Source organism: Phallusia mammillata, chromosome 6 (assembly GCF_965637545.1).
Source record: "Phallusia mammillata chromosome 6, kaPhaMamm4.hap1.1, whole genome shotgun sequence".
Lineage (NCBI taxonomy): Eukaryota > Metazoa > Chordata > Ascidiacea > Phlebobranchia > Ascidiidae > Phallusia > Phallusia mammillata.
In genome coordinates, this window is record NC_137257.1 from 6,262,300 (window position 1) to 6,277,973 (window position 15,674).

Genomic DNA, 15,674 nt, shown 5'->3' on the forward strand with positions numbered 1-15,674 from the left:
ATGAAGATACTCATCGTACTTTGCGCTTTTTTGGCGCTCGGTTCCGCCAAGAGACTTTTTCACAAGTAAGAGCTCTTATTTAAAGTTTGTTGCTAACCAAATATTATACTACTTTGTCTAAATCAGTGGTTCTCAACCAGGGCCCGTGGCCCCCCAGGGGGTCACGGGTGTAGGTTAACCAGAAAAACAGGACTTACAGTGTTACTTGAAGGGGGCCATGATGCCAAAAAGTTACTTTTAGGGGGCCACGGTCCACATAAGGTTAAGAAACACTGGTCTAAATGTTTAAAAAGTTTATTTTAAAAGTTAAACACAGCACTATAATGTGTCGTGGATAAAGTTACTTGTTTACAGTGATCAAGTCCTAAGAGTTCATCCCACTGAAGGGCAGAGAGAACTGCTGGAAAAATTGCCTGAAACTTTTCCGGTAAACGACTGTTTTTTTCCATATCATTATCTTTGGACACCGTAAACTAGTAAGCGTGCTATTGATTGCTTTCTGGTACTAGAAAAATTAAAAAGATGCTTACAAATACTGTATTACAACTGCCAGTAAAACACAACAACAACCTATGGTTACTTTAGTTAAATCGCATCGCGTGATGCTTTGAGGACAAACGCTCTGTTACGTCATAAAGCGTACAGTATTTGACTGTTAGGGTTCAACTGATTTAACTTACGTTGCAATCCTACACTCATATTTTCTAATGAATGTCACACAAACGATGTTCGGAAATTTGTTTCATAGTAATTAGTTTTCAAACTGTTTAGGCGATTGATTTCTGGACCGGCCCAAGAGATAAAGGACCTGTTGACATTCATGTTCCCCGGGCTTTCGTCGGACCTGTCAAAGTGTTCTTGAATCGCCACAGGTAATAAATTCGAAACAAGTACTTTGCTTTGGATGAAGATTTACCGAAAAGGCGCAACAAACTAAAATACTGCTTTTACCTAGAAAAAGACCAAATGAACGTTTTTTTGCATAGATTTTTGCACAGTCATTTGTTTATTACGACCAACAATATAGAAGAGTTTAGCTTGTAGCTAATGTTCTTTAAAACTTGGCTAATTGTGTTTTGTTTAGAATCAACAACGAGATTTTCATCCAAGATTTGCAGAAGAACATCGACCAAGAAAGATCACCCAGGCCTGAACAGATGAATTTAGCGACCTTTGACTACAACGTTTACCACACTTTGGATGAGGTAAAAAAACAGATCAGAATGTTGTGACACTCAACAACCAACACAACCATTTGAAATGTGCTGTGCTTGGATTAACGTGCCTAATTTCAAAGGCATTTTTTACAGATCAATCAATGGATCGACGATATTGTAGCGGCATACAGTATTGCCACCAAAAAACTTGTAGGGAGTTCTTTCGAAGGAAGAGACTTTCACGCAATTAAGGTACGACACCAAAAATATATGCGAATTTATTGTTAAAAAAAGAAATATATAATGAGAAACACGTTGCGAATCTATCATTAAAGGCATGGTTTGTAGCCTTTCCTTTTTATTTCATACATCTTCAATCAAATTTAGTTTGCTTCAAAACCTGTATGAAAACATTTTGCTCACTTTATTAGCTAGAAATCGTCAGATCAATTGCTGTTAAACAAAAAGGTTTTAGGATCCTATATGAGGTAACAAATATGTATATGCTTTTGTATGCAAAGTCGACGGACCTAAACTGATTTTTTTCAACTAAAATATTATGGGTGAAAACGTTTTTTAAACTTTTCCTACAAAAATATTCACATGTCATTTAGTTAAGTCATGTATTGTAAGCCTTTCCCTTGTTTTCAGCTTAGCAAAGGATTTAATAAACCTGCTTTTGTGATCAACTGCGGACTTCACGCCAGAGAATGGGTTAATCCAGCAACTTGCTTGTACACTGTCAAATACGTAAGATGATATTTTCAATTTTGTTCCGGATAAGCGTTGCCAAACATACTTAAGTTTCAAATTAGGGTAAATATATGTCCAGTGCAAAAGTTGTTATGATTGAAAATTATGTGAATGTGATCATACTCCGCAGTTTTTGTCGTTTTAAGCTTGTTGAAGCGAGTAATGGGGCCTCTATTCTTGATGAAATGGATGTGTACGTGACTCCAATCTCTAATCCTGATGGATACGTTTATACTTGGACTAACGTAAGTTTTAGTTTCGTAAAACATCTGCAGGTAAAATTTACAACATTTTTTTATTAGGCAGTGGTACGTCTTTATTGTAGTGTAGTTTAGTGTGGTGGGTTCCATAATTGTTTTAGCAATAGAGTTCCAAACAGTTGTGTTTCGCCACAGGATCGTATGTGGAGAAAAACTAGGTCCGACAATAACTTGATTTGCATGGGTGTCGATCCAAACAGGAACTGGGATGCCAACTGGAGTGGTATGTGTGCGTGCTTATTCATACATTGATACAACTATACTATGTTTGTCTATCGTTGATTAGGTCCGGGAGCAAGCTCTTCGTCTTGTAATGATGCATACTACGGTCCATCCGTAATGTCTGAGGTAAGACTAAGGTAGCTGTTTTACCTTCTGAAACATAGTGATATCTGATATCTAGTTTTTTGCAACCTTGACTTGTTGAGTCGACGTTAAGTTATGTTTAAAGGAAATTCACTTCGATTAATCTTGCTTTTTGTATTACTACTTGCAATTCGTTGAATGAAAACTCCACAATTTTGGTTCATTTACCACACAGTAACCAGTTTTGTTGGAAACAAAAAGGATTATATCTAAAATTAGGCAAATATAATACTGTTTATTGCTTGTTGGTTAATTTTTTCAAATTACATTTTGATCAGGTTGAAGTACAGTCACAAGCAGACTTCGTCGCGAGCATTCCCAACGTCCAAGCTTACATTGATGTTCACGCGTACAGCCAGTACTGGATGTTCCCTTACGCATACACATATTCTGTTACAGCAGATGATACCTTGCTTGTAAGAACTTATGATGTGTTGGACATAAAAAAACGTTTAAACAAAGAATTGTTGGCCAAAATATATCATGTTAAAGACAACACTGTAGTATTTTAATCGGTTATTCCCAGTTTTTTTTAACTCACTGTTACATCGGTTTGGCATCAAAATTAAACTCATGACGCTTTTTGTTTTACCTTCTGGAATTGGTTTTATTTACTTCCGCCTTAAACAGCTAATGCCTATTCTAGTCATAGGTTTTCTTACTTTTGATTAAATTAAACAATCCTAACATGAATGTTTTTTTAGAGGGAAATCGGACTAGCCAGCGTTGCAGCAATCAAAAGCGTTCATGGAATGACCTATCAAAGTGGTCCAATATCTGAAGTAATCTGTAAGTTGAAAGTCTTTTATGAATTAACTGAGATTTGTTTGCAGAGAACTACTGTGTAATAAATATAAAATCACAGAGTCTGAGCAAATTCTCCTCGATTTGGCGAAAAAATGCACGCGTAGCAGGGTGTGCTAGATCGAGACTTAATCCAAGAAATGTCGATGAAAGATTTTTACCCGCGCAATCTATTTTTAGATCAAGCATCTGGAAGCACCGCCGACTATTTCTACGACACACTGGGCATTAAATGCTCTTTTGCAGCTGAACTAAGAGACACCGGTCGTTACGGATTCACCCTTCCCGAAAGGTAATAGCCTACCTTCATTATTATTCTCCCAGCAAATATTTTTCCCCAAAATAATAAAAAACGAACGTTTAGTTGCGATTTTATACCTAAACGTTAAAATAAAGTTGCCGTCGATTTTACTGTAAAAAGTTTTGCTGGCTAACTGTGGTTATTTCATAAAGTTTGTTTCAAACGTTACTTTTTAGTTTTGCCAATCACACTTAAATGTAATAAAACTTATAACATTATACAACATTGATTGCTTATAACTGCGAAAAAACAATTAGGACAAATATATCACATCAATGCTTCGACATATGCGCTATAATTTGGAATATATTTAAAAATCGTACTTATATTTGAAAATATTTTTATGCAATGACCGGGCTTATTTATCAACAAATAAGCAAAATGTATACGGCAATTTTGAACTAAACTTTTTATTTACAACTTCAGGTTCATCCAACCGACAGCTGAAGAAACCTTTGCCGGTTTGGAGGTCATTGCTTCATACGTTTCCAGTGGTCAATGTGCCAACTAAACGTGCCATGAGCTGAGATTTTTTTACATGCAGCACCTGGCCTAAGAAGGTCACTGCAACTGAATGCACGTAATAAACAACAAAAGAAAACATCGTGTACTGGTCTGTTAGATTTTGAAATTTTAGTGTAGATAGTTTGAGTAAGGCAGAAACACACGAAACGAGTAGGGTAATGCAAAACAAAAAAAGGGTCTAAGGCCTGAATTGTATATTGTTGGAACAAAATCTGATTAAAAATAAAGAGTGTTTTTTCATTATTGTTCTGCAAATATTTAACGTTTTGCCTAGATGTTAATGGTTTCGGGCTTTGATTTTAAAGGTGTGCAAATTAAAAAAAAGATTGTAATAAACATTACGCCATTAGACCCCTGACGTGTAAATTTAAAATGATTTCAGGGTAAATAAAACGAACAAAAAGAGTTAATTAAAATTAGGGTGTTAACATAGCGTGGGGTTATTTTTCATTGTTGAATGAACTAATTTTTTTTTTTTGGTAAATCTTCTTGCCAAGATTTAAACTTAAGTTTTTTTGCCAGTGATTTAATTCTTGACCTTTCCGAGTACAGGTTCTTTATTAGGCTTAGTTTATTATATCTATACAAGGTTCTAGAGCAGTGGTTCCCAACCTTTCGTGGACCATGGCCCCCTTAAAGTAACTTTTTGGCCTCGTGGCCCCTTTCAAGTTACCATGTAGGACCTGTGGCCCCCTTAAAATGTAGATAGCAATCTCACGTTGGAATGCGGTATAAATTTCTAATAGAGTAACAGGTCTAATAGAGTAAATGAGCGTGATAAACCTCACTAGAGACAAATAGTATGTGAAATAGTCGATTAAATTCGGGAATAAAGGTAAAGTGAAAATGACTTTTAGTGGGTGTTTTTTGTGAATCTACGCCCGTGGCCCCCGGAACACAGCTCGTGGCCCCCCTGGGGGGCCATGGGCCCTGGTTGGGAACCACTGTTCTAGAGTCTCAGGACATTTTGGCCGGTTTGCCACACAAAAGTATTAGGTGTATACCAATGGATGGCGCAACATGCATGTACGAGTATTCGAAAGCAATGTGCAAAGGCTGACGGTTTGGGCTACTAGGGTTAGGGTGAGGTTTTATACCAAAAATAAGTAAAAAATCAAACCAAGTTACAAAGCTAGTTTTTCTAAATTTCAATTCAGTCGTTAACCGTTTTACAGCCTCACTGTTAATTGAAAAAAAAACTGCGCTTTTAAAGCAATCCTTAGGTATTTATCAATTTTGTTGCGATTTGAGTCCTTTCATTAGCAGCTCTCCCAGTTTTGTCATTATTTAACCCGTCAGTGCGTGTTTCGAAAAACGTTCAAAAAAGGCTTGATTCTGGGATATGACTATGGACAAGAGTTCAATTTCTTCTCATGGTGACTTAAAAGTAATGCGCTGCACAATACAAAGTACTGTGCTGTCATTTAATGAAGGCTCGGGGGCTGTTTGCCTGTCTGAAGCGTTCTTATTCAAAAGTGTAATACATTCTATGGTCATGTGATTCCAAACTTTTTTAAGTAAAAAAAATGCTTACACGTCATTCTGTGGGAACAACAGCAGACAACCCCCTGAAGTGTTTGTCTTTTCGGTAAACTTATTTCGGTAGTCACTCTGTTTATCACGAACCAACAGGTTATAAGATAGGACAGCACCACATGTTGCGACGTAAGCTTGTTTTGGGACAAAAATACTTTCAGTGGTTAACAGTGCAAACGCTTGGAAAACAAGTTGGAAAACAAATTTGCTCATCGCACAGCTTAAAAAGTCAATACAATACAAATGGCAACATCAAGGACAATAGACTACTCGTTTGTAGCAACGAAAACCCTAAATAAAAACATCCCTGAGGGCAAAAAACTTCTGCACCTCGAACTAAGACTTTAGGATCAAAAAGTCAAGGACTAAAGAAGTGTTTCCGAAAAAAAAAACACGTTTTAAGCAGATAAAGTTGGATTACAGTCAATTGCGTCATGACATGGCCAAGTTGACAGAACGTCTTTTGGTAAGTTTCTCATGAACCTAAAGTCATGAACGTCACGTTACCTCACATCAGCAGTTTATTGCGCAACTACAATACGGGTATAAATTGCAGCTGAAGGTTCTGGTTTTTTAATTCGTCAACTACGAAGATTTGAACATGAAGATATTCATCACTCTCTGCGCTTTTTGGCGCTCGGTTCCGCAAAAAGACTTTTTCACAAGTGAGAGCTCTGATTTAAACTTAGTTACTAACCAAATGGAATACTGTTTTGTTTGTGTGTTTCAAAATTTTGTTGCAACTAGTTAAACACCGAGCACCTTTGTTGCCAAACATTACAGTTACTTGTTTACAGTGATCAAGTCCTGAGAGTTCATCCCACTGAAGGGCAGAGAGATCTGCTGGAAAAATTACCTGAAACTTTTCCGGTAAACGACTTTGTTTTACTTTGCATATTATTACGGCAAACTAGTTGATATGCTTATAATTGCTTTCTGGCACTAGAAACTATAAAAAGATGTTTACTTTACCCTTACAAAATTAACCTACGACAACCGTCAGCAAAACCACAACAGCAAGCTATGGTTACTTCAGTTAAAACAGCATCGCGTAATGTATTGAGAATAAACGCTTTGTTACGTCATAAAGCAATTGTTGAATGTTATGCTTCAACTGACTTAATATCTTTCTTTAAAAATTATTTAGGCGATTGATTTCTGGACCGGCCCCAGAGGTAGTGGACCTGTTGACATTCATGTTCCCAGGGCTTTCGTCGGACCTGTTAAAGTGTTTTTAGAACGGGTGGTCACACAATAATATTAGGTATATAGCAAACCATGTAATGTTTGCATGGACAGCAGTTCAAATGCCCTGTTGGTGGGTTAAAAGAAAAGCACTACATCATAGAGAATGCTTAATAATTTAATGCTCAGGGGCTGTATGTATGGGCGCCGGCGCGCAAGTTGATATAATAATCCATTCCTGTAAGTATGCATATGTTTAAACATGCCCTTACCTGCAAAATTTTCTACTGTTCCCAATAACGGTTTGTCTGTTTAAAGCATTATTAATAAATATATGATATCCTTCTATAGTCATGTAATGTAAAATACTTTTAGGTGAACAAAATGCTCATACCCCATTCTGTGGGAACAGCAGCAGACCACATTGTGAAGTAGTTGTCTTTTGGGTAAACTTATTCTGGTAGCGACAATGTTTATCGCAAATCAACAGGTCATGAGATAGGACACTACATATTGCGATGAACGTGTTGTGGGACAAAATACTTTCAGTGCTGGTTAACAGTGCAGACGTTAAAATTGGAAAACAAGTTTGGTGGAAACAAAATCTTAAAATGTCAAAACCAATGTAACTAGCCACATCAAGGACCGTATACTGCTCGTTTGTAGCTACGAAAACTCTGAAACAAAACAAAAACCTTAGGGGCAAAAATCTTCTGCTGCTCGAACTAAGAATTTAAGTGAAGAACTGAAGAAACGTTTTCGAAAAAAGCCTGTTTCAAGCGGATAATGTTGGGTTACAGTCAATTGGGTCAAATGGCAAAGAGAACGACATTTGTTAAGTTTCACATAAACGGTATATATTAAACGTCACGTTACCTTGTGTCAGCAGTTCGTTGCGTCACTACTGGACGGGTATAAATCGTCAACTGAAGGTGCTGGTTTTTCAGTTCGCCAACTACGAGTTTCAAACATGAAGATACTCATCGTACTCTGCGCATTTTTGGCGCTCGGTTCAGCCAAGAGACTTTTTCACAAGTAAGAGCTCTGATTTAAACTTAGTTACTAACCAAATGGAATACTATTTTGTTGCATGTTTGAAAATTTTGTTGTAACTAGTTAAACGCAGCACCTTGTTGCACGCGAACATTGCAGTTAATTGTATACAGTGATCAAGTCCTGAGAGTTCATCCCACCGAAGGGCAGAGAGACTTGCTGGAAAAATTGCCTGAAACTTTTCCGGTAAACGACTGTTTTTTTTTACTTTTTATGTTATCACCGTAAACTAGTTAGTGTGCTAATAATTGCCAGCTGGAACTAGAAATACTGAAAAGATGTTTACTTTACCCTTACAAAACTACTGTAAAATAACTGTCAGCCAAAACACAACAACAACAACCTATGGTTACTTTAGTATAATCGCATCGCGTGATACAAAGAGAACAAACGCTCTGTTACGTCATAAAACGTACAGTAGTTGAATGTTATGGTTTAACTGACTTAATATTTGTTGCAAATCCTACATCCCACATGAGTATCAAACATGAAACGTTAGAAACTTTTGTTTTGAAATATTTTAGGCGATTGATTTCTGGACCGAACCAAGAGGTACTGGACCTGTTGACATTCATGTTCCCCGAGCCTTCGTCGGACCTGTTAAAGTGTTCTTGAATCGCCACAGGTAATTTATGGTAGAGCTACTGACGGGGTGCCTCCTAGGAGATCCAAAAGTGTCTAATTTATAACGGTATATCTCAAAAAATGCTAACGGTTAGGGCTATTAGGGTCGGGGTGAGGTATTAGCATTTGAAATTCAATAAAACTAACCCCCAAAAAAGTTACTAATGCAAAACTTTTTAAACATTTGCATCCTAAACCAACCCTCTTTAGCCGCTAAACAAATAATTCAGCTCTTTACGCCACCTATCGAAAATTAAGCACTTTTGGATCTCCTAGGAGGCACCCCGTCAGTATATAGCTCTACCGTAATTTATTGCATACACAAGGTTGAACCTTTTATTAAACAAAATTTACCTAAAAGCGTTTTCTAAAACAACAGTAAAATACTGTTTTTACCTAAAAAACAGCAAACGACTGTTTTTTTTTATAGATTTTACACAGATATTTGTTTATTGCGATGAACGAAAATAAACATAGTAAACAATAGTGTTTAGCATGTAACTAGTGTTTACTACAGCTTGGCCAATTGCAAGTTTTGTTTAGGATCAACAACGAGATTTTCATCGAGAATGTGCAGAATAATATCGACCAAGAAAGATCCCCAAGACCAGAACAGATGGATTTGGCAAGCTTTGACTACAACGTTTACCATACTTTAGATGAGGTAAAACACCTGATCAGCATGCTGCAATATTCAACATCCTATAACGTATTTTGGGCTTTTAAATTGACCTGCCTTATTTCAACTTCATTTTTATACAGATCCAACAATGGATTGACGATATTACAGCGTCATCCAGTATTGCCACCAAAGAACCCGTTGGAACAACTTATGAAGGAAGAGACATTTCCGCTATTAAAGTAAAATATTACAACAACAAAACTACATGCGACCGAAAGTGCATCAGCAATTTTGTCTGCAGTGAAAATTATTTTAAACTAATATAAAAAAAAAGTTTTTCACGGTTAACGTTGTTATCACGTGACTGAACTATTTTTCAGCTAAGCACTGGAGGAGTAAAACCATCTTTTGTGATCAACTGTGGAATTCATGCCCGAGAATGGGTCACCCCAGCAAGTTGCATGTACACAGTGAAATATGTAAGTTAACCCTAAATCAATGATTCTCAACCATTTGTATTGTCGGGGCCGAACGGTAGTTTTTCAAGTGTGTAAGGAGCCGCAAAAACGAATTTAAAAAAGAATGCAGGATTTGGACCGAACAACAAGAATCTGAAAAGTTGCTTTTTCAATAACTTCTATACAGAAAGCTTTCTGATTGTGACTTAGGAGACACAATACAATAAACAATTACCTTTGTACGCAATTATACTCGGTAATACATTGATTAGGTTGAACGTTAACCATAGCGTTTTAATAGGCTGCATTGTAAACTTTTATAAATGGTAAATTTCGAAACATCGATTTTTTGGCTATTGTAGCTTTCATGGTAATAATAATCTTTAGAGATTTTCAGAGGTCGGGTATAAGTAGTTGGGAGCCGCATGCAGCCCTGAGAGGCGCACTTGAGAACTACTGCCCTAAACTATCTCGATAACATGCGATTTATGAGTGTTCAGATGCAAAACCGTTTAAATGTTATAAACATGGATGGTGCTAAAGCTGTGTGGCAATTAAGTTTGTCCATAGTTTTAAAAAATAATGCTTCACAGTTGCTTAAACTCAGCTGCATCTTACATTTAGACCGCTTATACACCCATTAGCACATTTTTTGTGGTCTTAGCTGATTGAAGGTACCGAAAACGGAAACGAACAAATTCTTGATTCTGTCGATATCTACGTTATCCCATCTTCGAATCCCGATGGTTACGTTTATACCTGGACTAACGTACGTCGTTATTAAAAATTATTAAAATACCAATAATGTGTACCATTTTTTAAACTTCGTTTGTAATCTAACTGAAAATAACTGGAATTTCCCTTTAACAGTAGAATTCTTTTTTGTTTAGGAAAACATCATTTGTATCTTTGGCTAATGATGGCGTCTTTCTTAAGTGTTAACTGGTAAAGGAACATGTGGGCGTTTGAAGTGTCATCGATTACTTAAGTAGAATATAATGTTTCAAAACCTTTGTGTTAAATAAACAGGACCGCATGTGGCGAAAGACCAGATCTCAGAATGGACTTGTGTGCATCGGTGTTGATCCAAACAGGAACTGGGATGCCAATTGGTCCGGTAAGTATTTTTAGAGCAGGGTTGGGCAAACTACAGCCCGCGGGCCGCATGCGGCCAAATGTTACTAAAAAGAGAAAGTTATCGAGCAACGCTAAGTAATATTATGAGCTTTCCCTCAGGAGTTGAGACCTTTTAGATTTGTGTTTTTTAAATATCGGTTTTAATTATTTTGAGTTAATTCAGGGGTGAACAACCTGGGACGGCAGAGACGAGTTTGTGCGGCCGTGAACATGTTTTTTTTTAAATATAGGTGCTGGCGACCATGACGTTAATAAAACTCTTTTGCTAAATGTTTTGATTGTTATAACCTCCTCGAAACTGTAAAAAGTATTATCAGCCTAGTAGCCATATATGTGTCAGACTTTTTGTACGCCTAGTGTGTGCAAGCAATGCGAAAATGCAGGTACCACAAGCGTCACAATATAGACCATGACGTCATTAACAGTTAAGACTGGTGGTCAGACTGCTCATTAAAATCTGTGCATCAAGTTAAAAATTAATCTGGGCTTTTTATGCGCCATTAGATGGAATATATATGATATAAACCTATTTCTTCACGTCAGTAATTTTGAAACAATAGCAAGCTGGCAATTGGCGACTGTTAGTACTAACAGTGAAATAAGGATCTGCGATGAGGACGCCGTGGCGAAAAGGTTGTACAGCCCTGGGTTGTTAATACTATGTGACCCCATAAAATTGCAAGATTTCAATTTTGGCCCTCCATTGAAACGTTTACCCACCCCTGGTTTACAGTATTGTGTAGTGACACAATTTTACTATGTTTGTCTATCTCATGTTGTTCAGGTCCGGGAGCAAGCGGGAGCTCCTGTTCTGATACATACTACGGTCCCTCTGTAATGTCTGAGGTAAGGTTTATATGCAGGTAATGTTTTGTTCAGCAAAATAGCTCGATAAACTTTGGCACATTGAAATACATTTTGGCTCTGAGTTTAGTTAATTGGTTAATTGTTGAAAAAGAACACAACTTTTCGTAAAGACACAACACGTCTCAAGCCAATGTCGGTATAGCAGTTTTGTAATTGCTGTTAAATCCAACACTTTTGGTCGACTTGCCATCTATACTGAGTAAGTTATCGTTGTAATAACGCAGAATATGTTGGTTATGTAAAAAAAAATATTCGAAGGTGAGAAAGCGCAAATCATCGTGCTTCTTCGTGCAACATTTAAAACGAAACTTATTTAAATTATTAAAAGTCGGTCCAACTTTCAATGTAGAACTAACCGCTTCACACTATAACATGCAGGATGAAGTGCAGTCACAAGCAAACTTCGTTATGGGCATTAATGTACTGAGGCCCAAATGCAATACAAATTTAATGTTCGGCTGATGCATTTATTGCAGAATAAATTCTTTAACACTAAAACATTTTAGATTGAAGTGTCGTCACAAGCAGAATTCGTCGCGAACATTCCCAACGTTCAAGCTTACATTGATGTTCACGCGTACAGTCAGTACTGGATGTTCCCTTACGGGTACACGTATGCATATCCAGCAGATTATAGCACCCTGGTAAGATTGTGTATTGTAAATAAAGTATTGTTGCTGTTATAATTTATCAGTTTTACCGACATTTCATTACATGAACATACAGTTCTAATGAAAATACGTATTATGTTGTATGTTTTACCCACTGCATTTTCCACCTTCTAAAACATTTGATGCCTATTTTGGTCAAAGGTTCGTTTACCTTTGCCTATTTTTTTCCTTTACCAACGTTCTATAATAAAATTGTTTTTTGCAGAATGTTATAGCAGGAGAAAGCGCTGCAGCAATTAAAAGCGTTCATGGAATGACCTATCAATATGGTCCAATTTCTGAAGTGATATGTAAGTAGTATAGATGCTTTATGTAACTTAATGATTAACCTTGACCAGCAGAAAAATACTAAGTTGCCGAGTATAGACTTAACCAAGAAATTTGATAAAAACTGCAAGCCCCCCGAGCATTCTATTTACAGACCAGCAATCTGTTTTTAGACCAAGCATCTGGAAGCACTGCCGACTATTTCTACGACAAACAAGGTATTAAATGCTCCTTTGCTGCTGAATTGAGAGATACCGGTCGTTATGGATTCCTTCTACCCGAAAGGTAAAACATTCTTATTCTAACTGGGCATGATGTTATTAAATGACTTTGGAAATATTGCACCTAACCAGGTCTTCGTCTAATTGGCATGTACATATAATCACTGGGCTCTAAAAAATGTAAAATGCCCGAGTTGGAGTGGACAGTTATTTTAAATTCAAACAAAGTTTGTTTTTGAAATGGCGATTTAAGTTTGCCTTAAACTCAGACTTGGACAACTAGATAATTCTAGTTGTCTAGTTGGGCAAATTAGAGCAAAATGGCGGTAATTCTAGTTCTAATCTAATTTAGAATTATCGATAAGCTCTAATTCTAATTTTAATCTAATTCACAGTTTTCCCAAAATCGCTAGTTTGTCCAACGGCACTTTTAGGCATGTGATCTGAGCATGCATTTTGTAACCAAAGCGCACAAAACCATGCAATTAACCTGACCAAACTACATCACTGAAACACGTTATTCGGTGAAATTTGACACTCAGCTCCGTTTAAACACGTTTTAGATGCACCGAATCGTATTGTTATAAATGTGCAAATCTACAAGTTCAAATTTGAAACAAACTAATGTTGGTTGGCTTAAATCTAATTCTAGTTTGAATTCTAGTTTAATTTCAAGATTTTGAGAAAATTCTAATTCTAATTCTAATCTAATTTGCAAAAAAGGAGATGCTCTAATTTTAATTCTAATCTAATTTGAAAAACCGAAAAAAAATCTAGTTGTCCAAGTCTGCTTAAACTATGCGCTGTAATAATTTAAATTAAAAATCATTTATTCGTCCAGATTTTACACTAAACATGTATTTACACCTTCAGGCTTATCCAACCAACAGCTGAGGAGACCTATGCCGGTTTGATGACCATTGCCGCATCTGTGGCCAATGGACAATGTGTTTAAGCGATCGTGCTAAAAGCTAAAGCAGCTTTTGCAGCAACTTTCTTGCAAGGTCACTGCAACCGAATGCACGTAATAAATAAAAAGTGATCCTTATACTTGTCTATTTGATTTTTGAGTAAAGTCATTTCGCAGGTTGGAATTGACGTGGAATGAATATCGTCCAAGACCTAAATTGTTTATTGTTAAAACAAATCTAGATTTAAACAAAACAATTGGTTTTTAAATAAATTTGCAAATATACGAAGGTTTTGCATGAATCTCGTCTCATGGAATTTCGTTTTTTTTAGGTTTTGCAAATTTAAAATTAAAAAAAAATTAATTAGTAAAATAACTCAACAATATCACACTCTTGGTCATTGATAAATAACTACAAATTGAAAGTACTTTCCAATAAACAGATGAATCAATGACTGTACATGATATATATATACATATATTTCTCAACTGGTATCTTCAGTTCCTTATTCAAATAAAATCTTTAGAAAAAGTAAGCTTAAAAATATTTTTGTGTGTGTTTAAAAGTCAAAAACCAAGAAGTTAATGAGAGAAAAGAGTTGGAAACATAAGCATTAGGAAACCAAACCTCTTCTCTTCGGTTACAAAAAGACATAAACAGAGGGTGTTGATCTGCTGAAACAAAATGCCAACAAATTTTGCAGAAGTAAAACAAGTTTAAACGTTTTAAAAAAGTTTGGTAAATATTGTGTTAGGCGCATTATTCTGAAATACATTATACACCCACAGACATATTTGTTGCCAGGGTTCGAGACCGGAACCGTTGCGATGCCCCATTACATTTGGTTCTCATATCTCTGTCAGGTTTAAGAGACCCTATTAGATCAGATCGTTACAAAAGGATTTTAGGTGTGTAGCGACACCCAGTAATGTGATTTTTGTTAGTTTCTTACCCCTAAAGTGCTGTTTTATTTAAGGTTTTTTTTTAATAAGAATCGCTTGGTTTGTGCCAAAATATGATTATAGACAACAGCTTACATTGTTCTGTTAGTGACTTTAAAGTAATGCACAAGGGAATGAAGGCTCGGGGGCTATTGTCTGTCTGAAGCATTTGTACACAAAAGTGTGAAACTGGGTATGGCAAATGTGTAAAACCCCTGTTTTAGTTTAAGTAAGTAAAAAAACGGCCTCTTAGAAACGAATTTTGATGTTACAATAAGTCCAAAGTGTGCAGGGGTTGTAACTTGCATGAAATTGTTGAGCATTTTATCCTGCTGGTACGTAATATGTGTCGCTATGTATTCTATCATCGAGCGAAAGAAAACTCATCTCAACTCAATATTCAGAAAGCATATCTATCCGCAAAAATGTACATGCTTTTGCTTATTAGTCAATTAACTATAGATTTATGTTCGTTTTCAACTGGATGTCATTTGAGTTTATGTGACAATTAAGCCCTTTGTCCTCTTTTGAAACTAAGCGGTCGCAAATTAGCTTAATAAACATATATTCGAGTCAAATACTGAACTGTGGCAAATATTCAAGCACACCAAAACGGTATGAGATCAATTTGGTGATTCGTAACAAATGATCTTTTGAACATATACTTAGATTGCAGTATTGTTTTGAATATTGTTTTAAAATGCTAAAATAAGAGCCAGAAACATACATTCAAACGAATATGTACAAGTTTTCTAAATTATTTATTCTAAATTGTTTTGTTCACACTAGACATTTTTTACTTAGGGCCACAGGCGCAAAATTCCAATTAAAAAAGGCGAATTATTCGAAAAGCGTGGACAACATACTAAACTTAATGGAAAATGACAAGCGTTGCGATAAAAAGTATATTTAGCGCCTATGTGTCCACTATCGGTCAATAAAGGACAGGTGCCTATATTCTCGTAGTCATGTTAGCTTCAGCAAAATAGCGCGTCAGCAAAAAATACGTCATAGC

At 36.3% G+C, this 15,674-nt stretch overlaps 2 protein-coding genes across 2 annotated transcripts; both read left to right on the forward strand.

The window, feature by feature from the left end:
- On the forward strand, window positions 1–4,152 carry LOC145232856 (carboxypeptidase A2-like). The gene is made up of 13 exons (XM_080097534.1): window positions 1–65; window positions 355–427; window positions 772–872; window positions 1,085–1,205; window positions 1,311–1,409; window positions 1,809–1,907; window positions 2,057–2,155; window positions 2,306–2,393; window positions 2,457–2,518; window positions 2,815–2,952; window positions 3,241–3,325; window positions 3,521–3,632; window positions 4,068–4,152. Exons 1-13 carry the CDS (start codon window positions 1–3, stop codon window positions 4,150–4,152), a joined length of 1,227 nt encoding a protein of 408 aa, XP_079953660.1.
- A 3,705-nt stretch (window positions 4,153–7,857) lies between these two features.
- LOC145232857 (carboxypeptidase A2-like) lies at window positions 7,858–13,762 on the forward strand. The gene is made up of 13 exons (XM_080097535.1): window positions 7,858–7,922; window positions 8,054–8,126; window positions 8,465–8,565; window positions 9,108–9,228; window positions 9,327–9,425; window positions 9,567–9,665; window positions 10,309–10,413; window positions 10,674–10,761; window positions 11,566–11,627; window positions 12,155–12,292; window positions 12,525–12,609; window positions 12,760–12,871; window positions 13,681–13,762. Exons 1-13 carry the CDS (start codon window positions 7,858–7,860, stop codon window positions 13,760–13,762), a joined length of 1,230 nt encoding a protein of 409 aa, XP_079953661.1.
- Window positions 13,763–15,674: the final 1,912 nt, after the last annotated feature.

What these genes read in the sequence shown, in the direction of transcription:
- LOC145232857 (XM_080097535.1), top strand. Translation starts at nt 7,858, where the DNA reads ATGAAGATACTCATCGTACTCTGCGCATTTTTGGCGCTCGGTTCAGCC. An exon ending in GAGACATTTCCGCTATTAAA is followed by an intron (nt 9,426 to 9,566) that starts GTAAAATATTAC and finishes ACTATTTTTCAG; the next exon opens with CTAAGCACTGGAGGAGTAAA. An exon ending in CAGCAGATTATAGCACCCTG is followed by an intron (nt 12,293 to 12,524) that starts GTAAGATTGTGT and finishes TGTTTTTTGCAG; the next exon opens with AATGTTATAGCAGGAGAAAG.
- LOC145232856 (XM_080097534.1), top strand. Translation starts at nt 1, where the DNA reads ATGAAGATACTCATCGTACTTTGCGCTTTTTTGGCGCTCGGTTCCGCC. An exon ending in TTTACCACACTTTGGATGAG is followed by an intron (nt 1,206 to 1,310) that starts GTAAAAAAACAG and finishes CATTTTTTACAG; the next exon opens with ATCAATCAATGGATCGACGA. An exon ending in ACGTTTATACTTGGACTAAC is followed by an intron (nt 2,156 to 2,305) that starts GTAAGTTTTAGT and finishes GTTTCGCCACAG; the next exon opens with GATCGTATGTGGAGAAAAAC.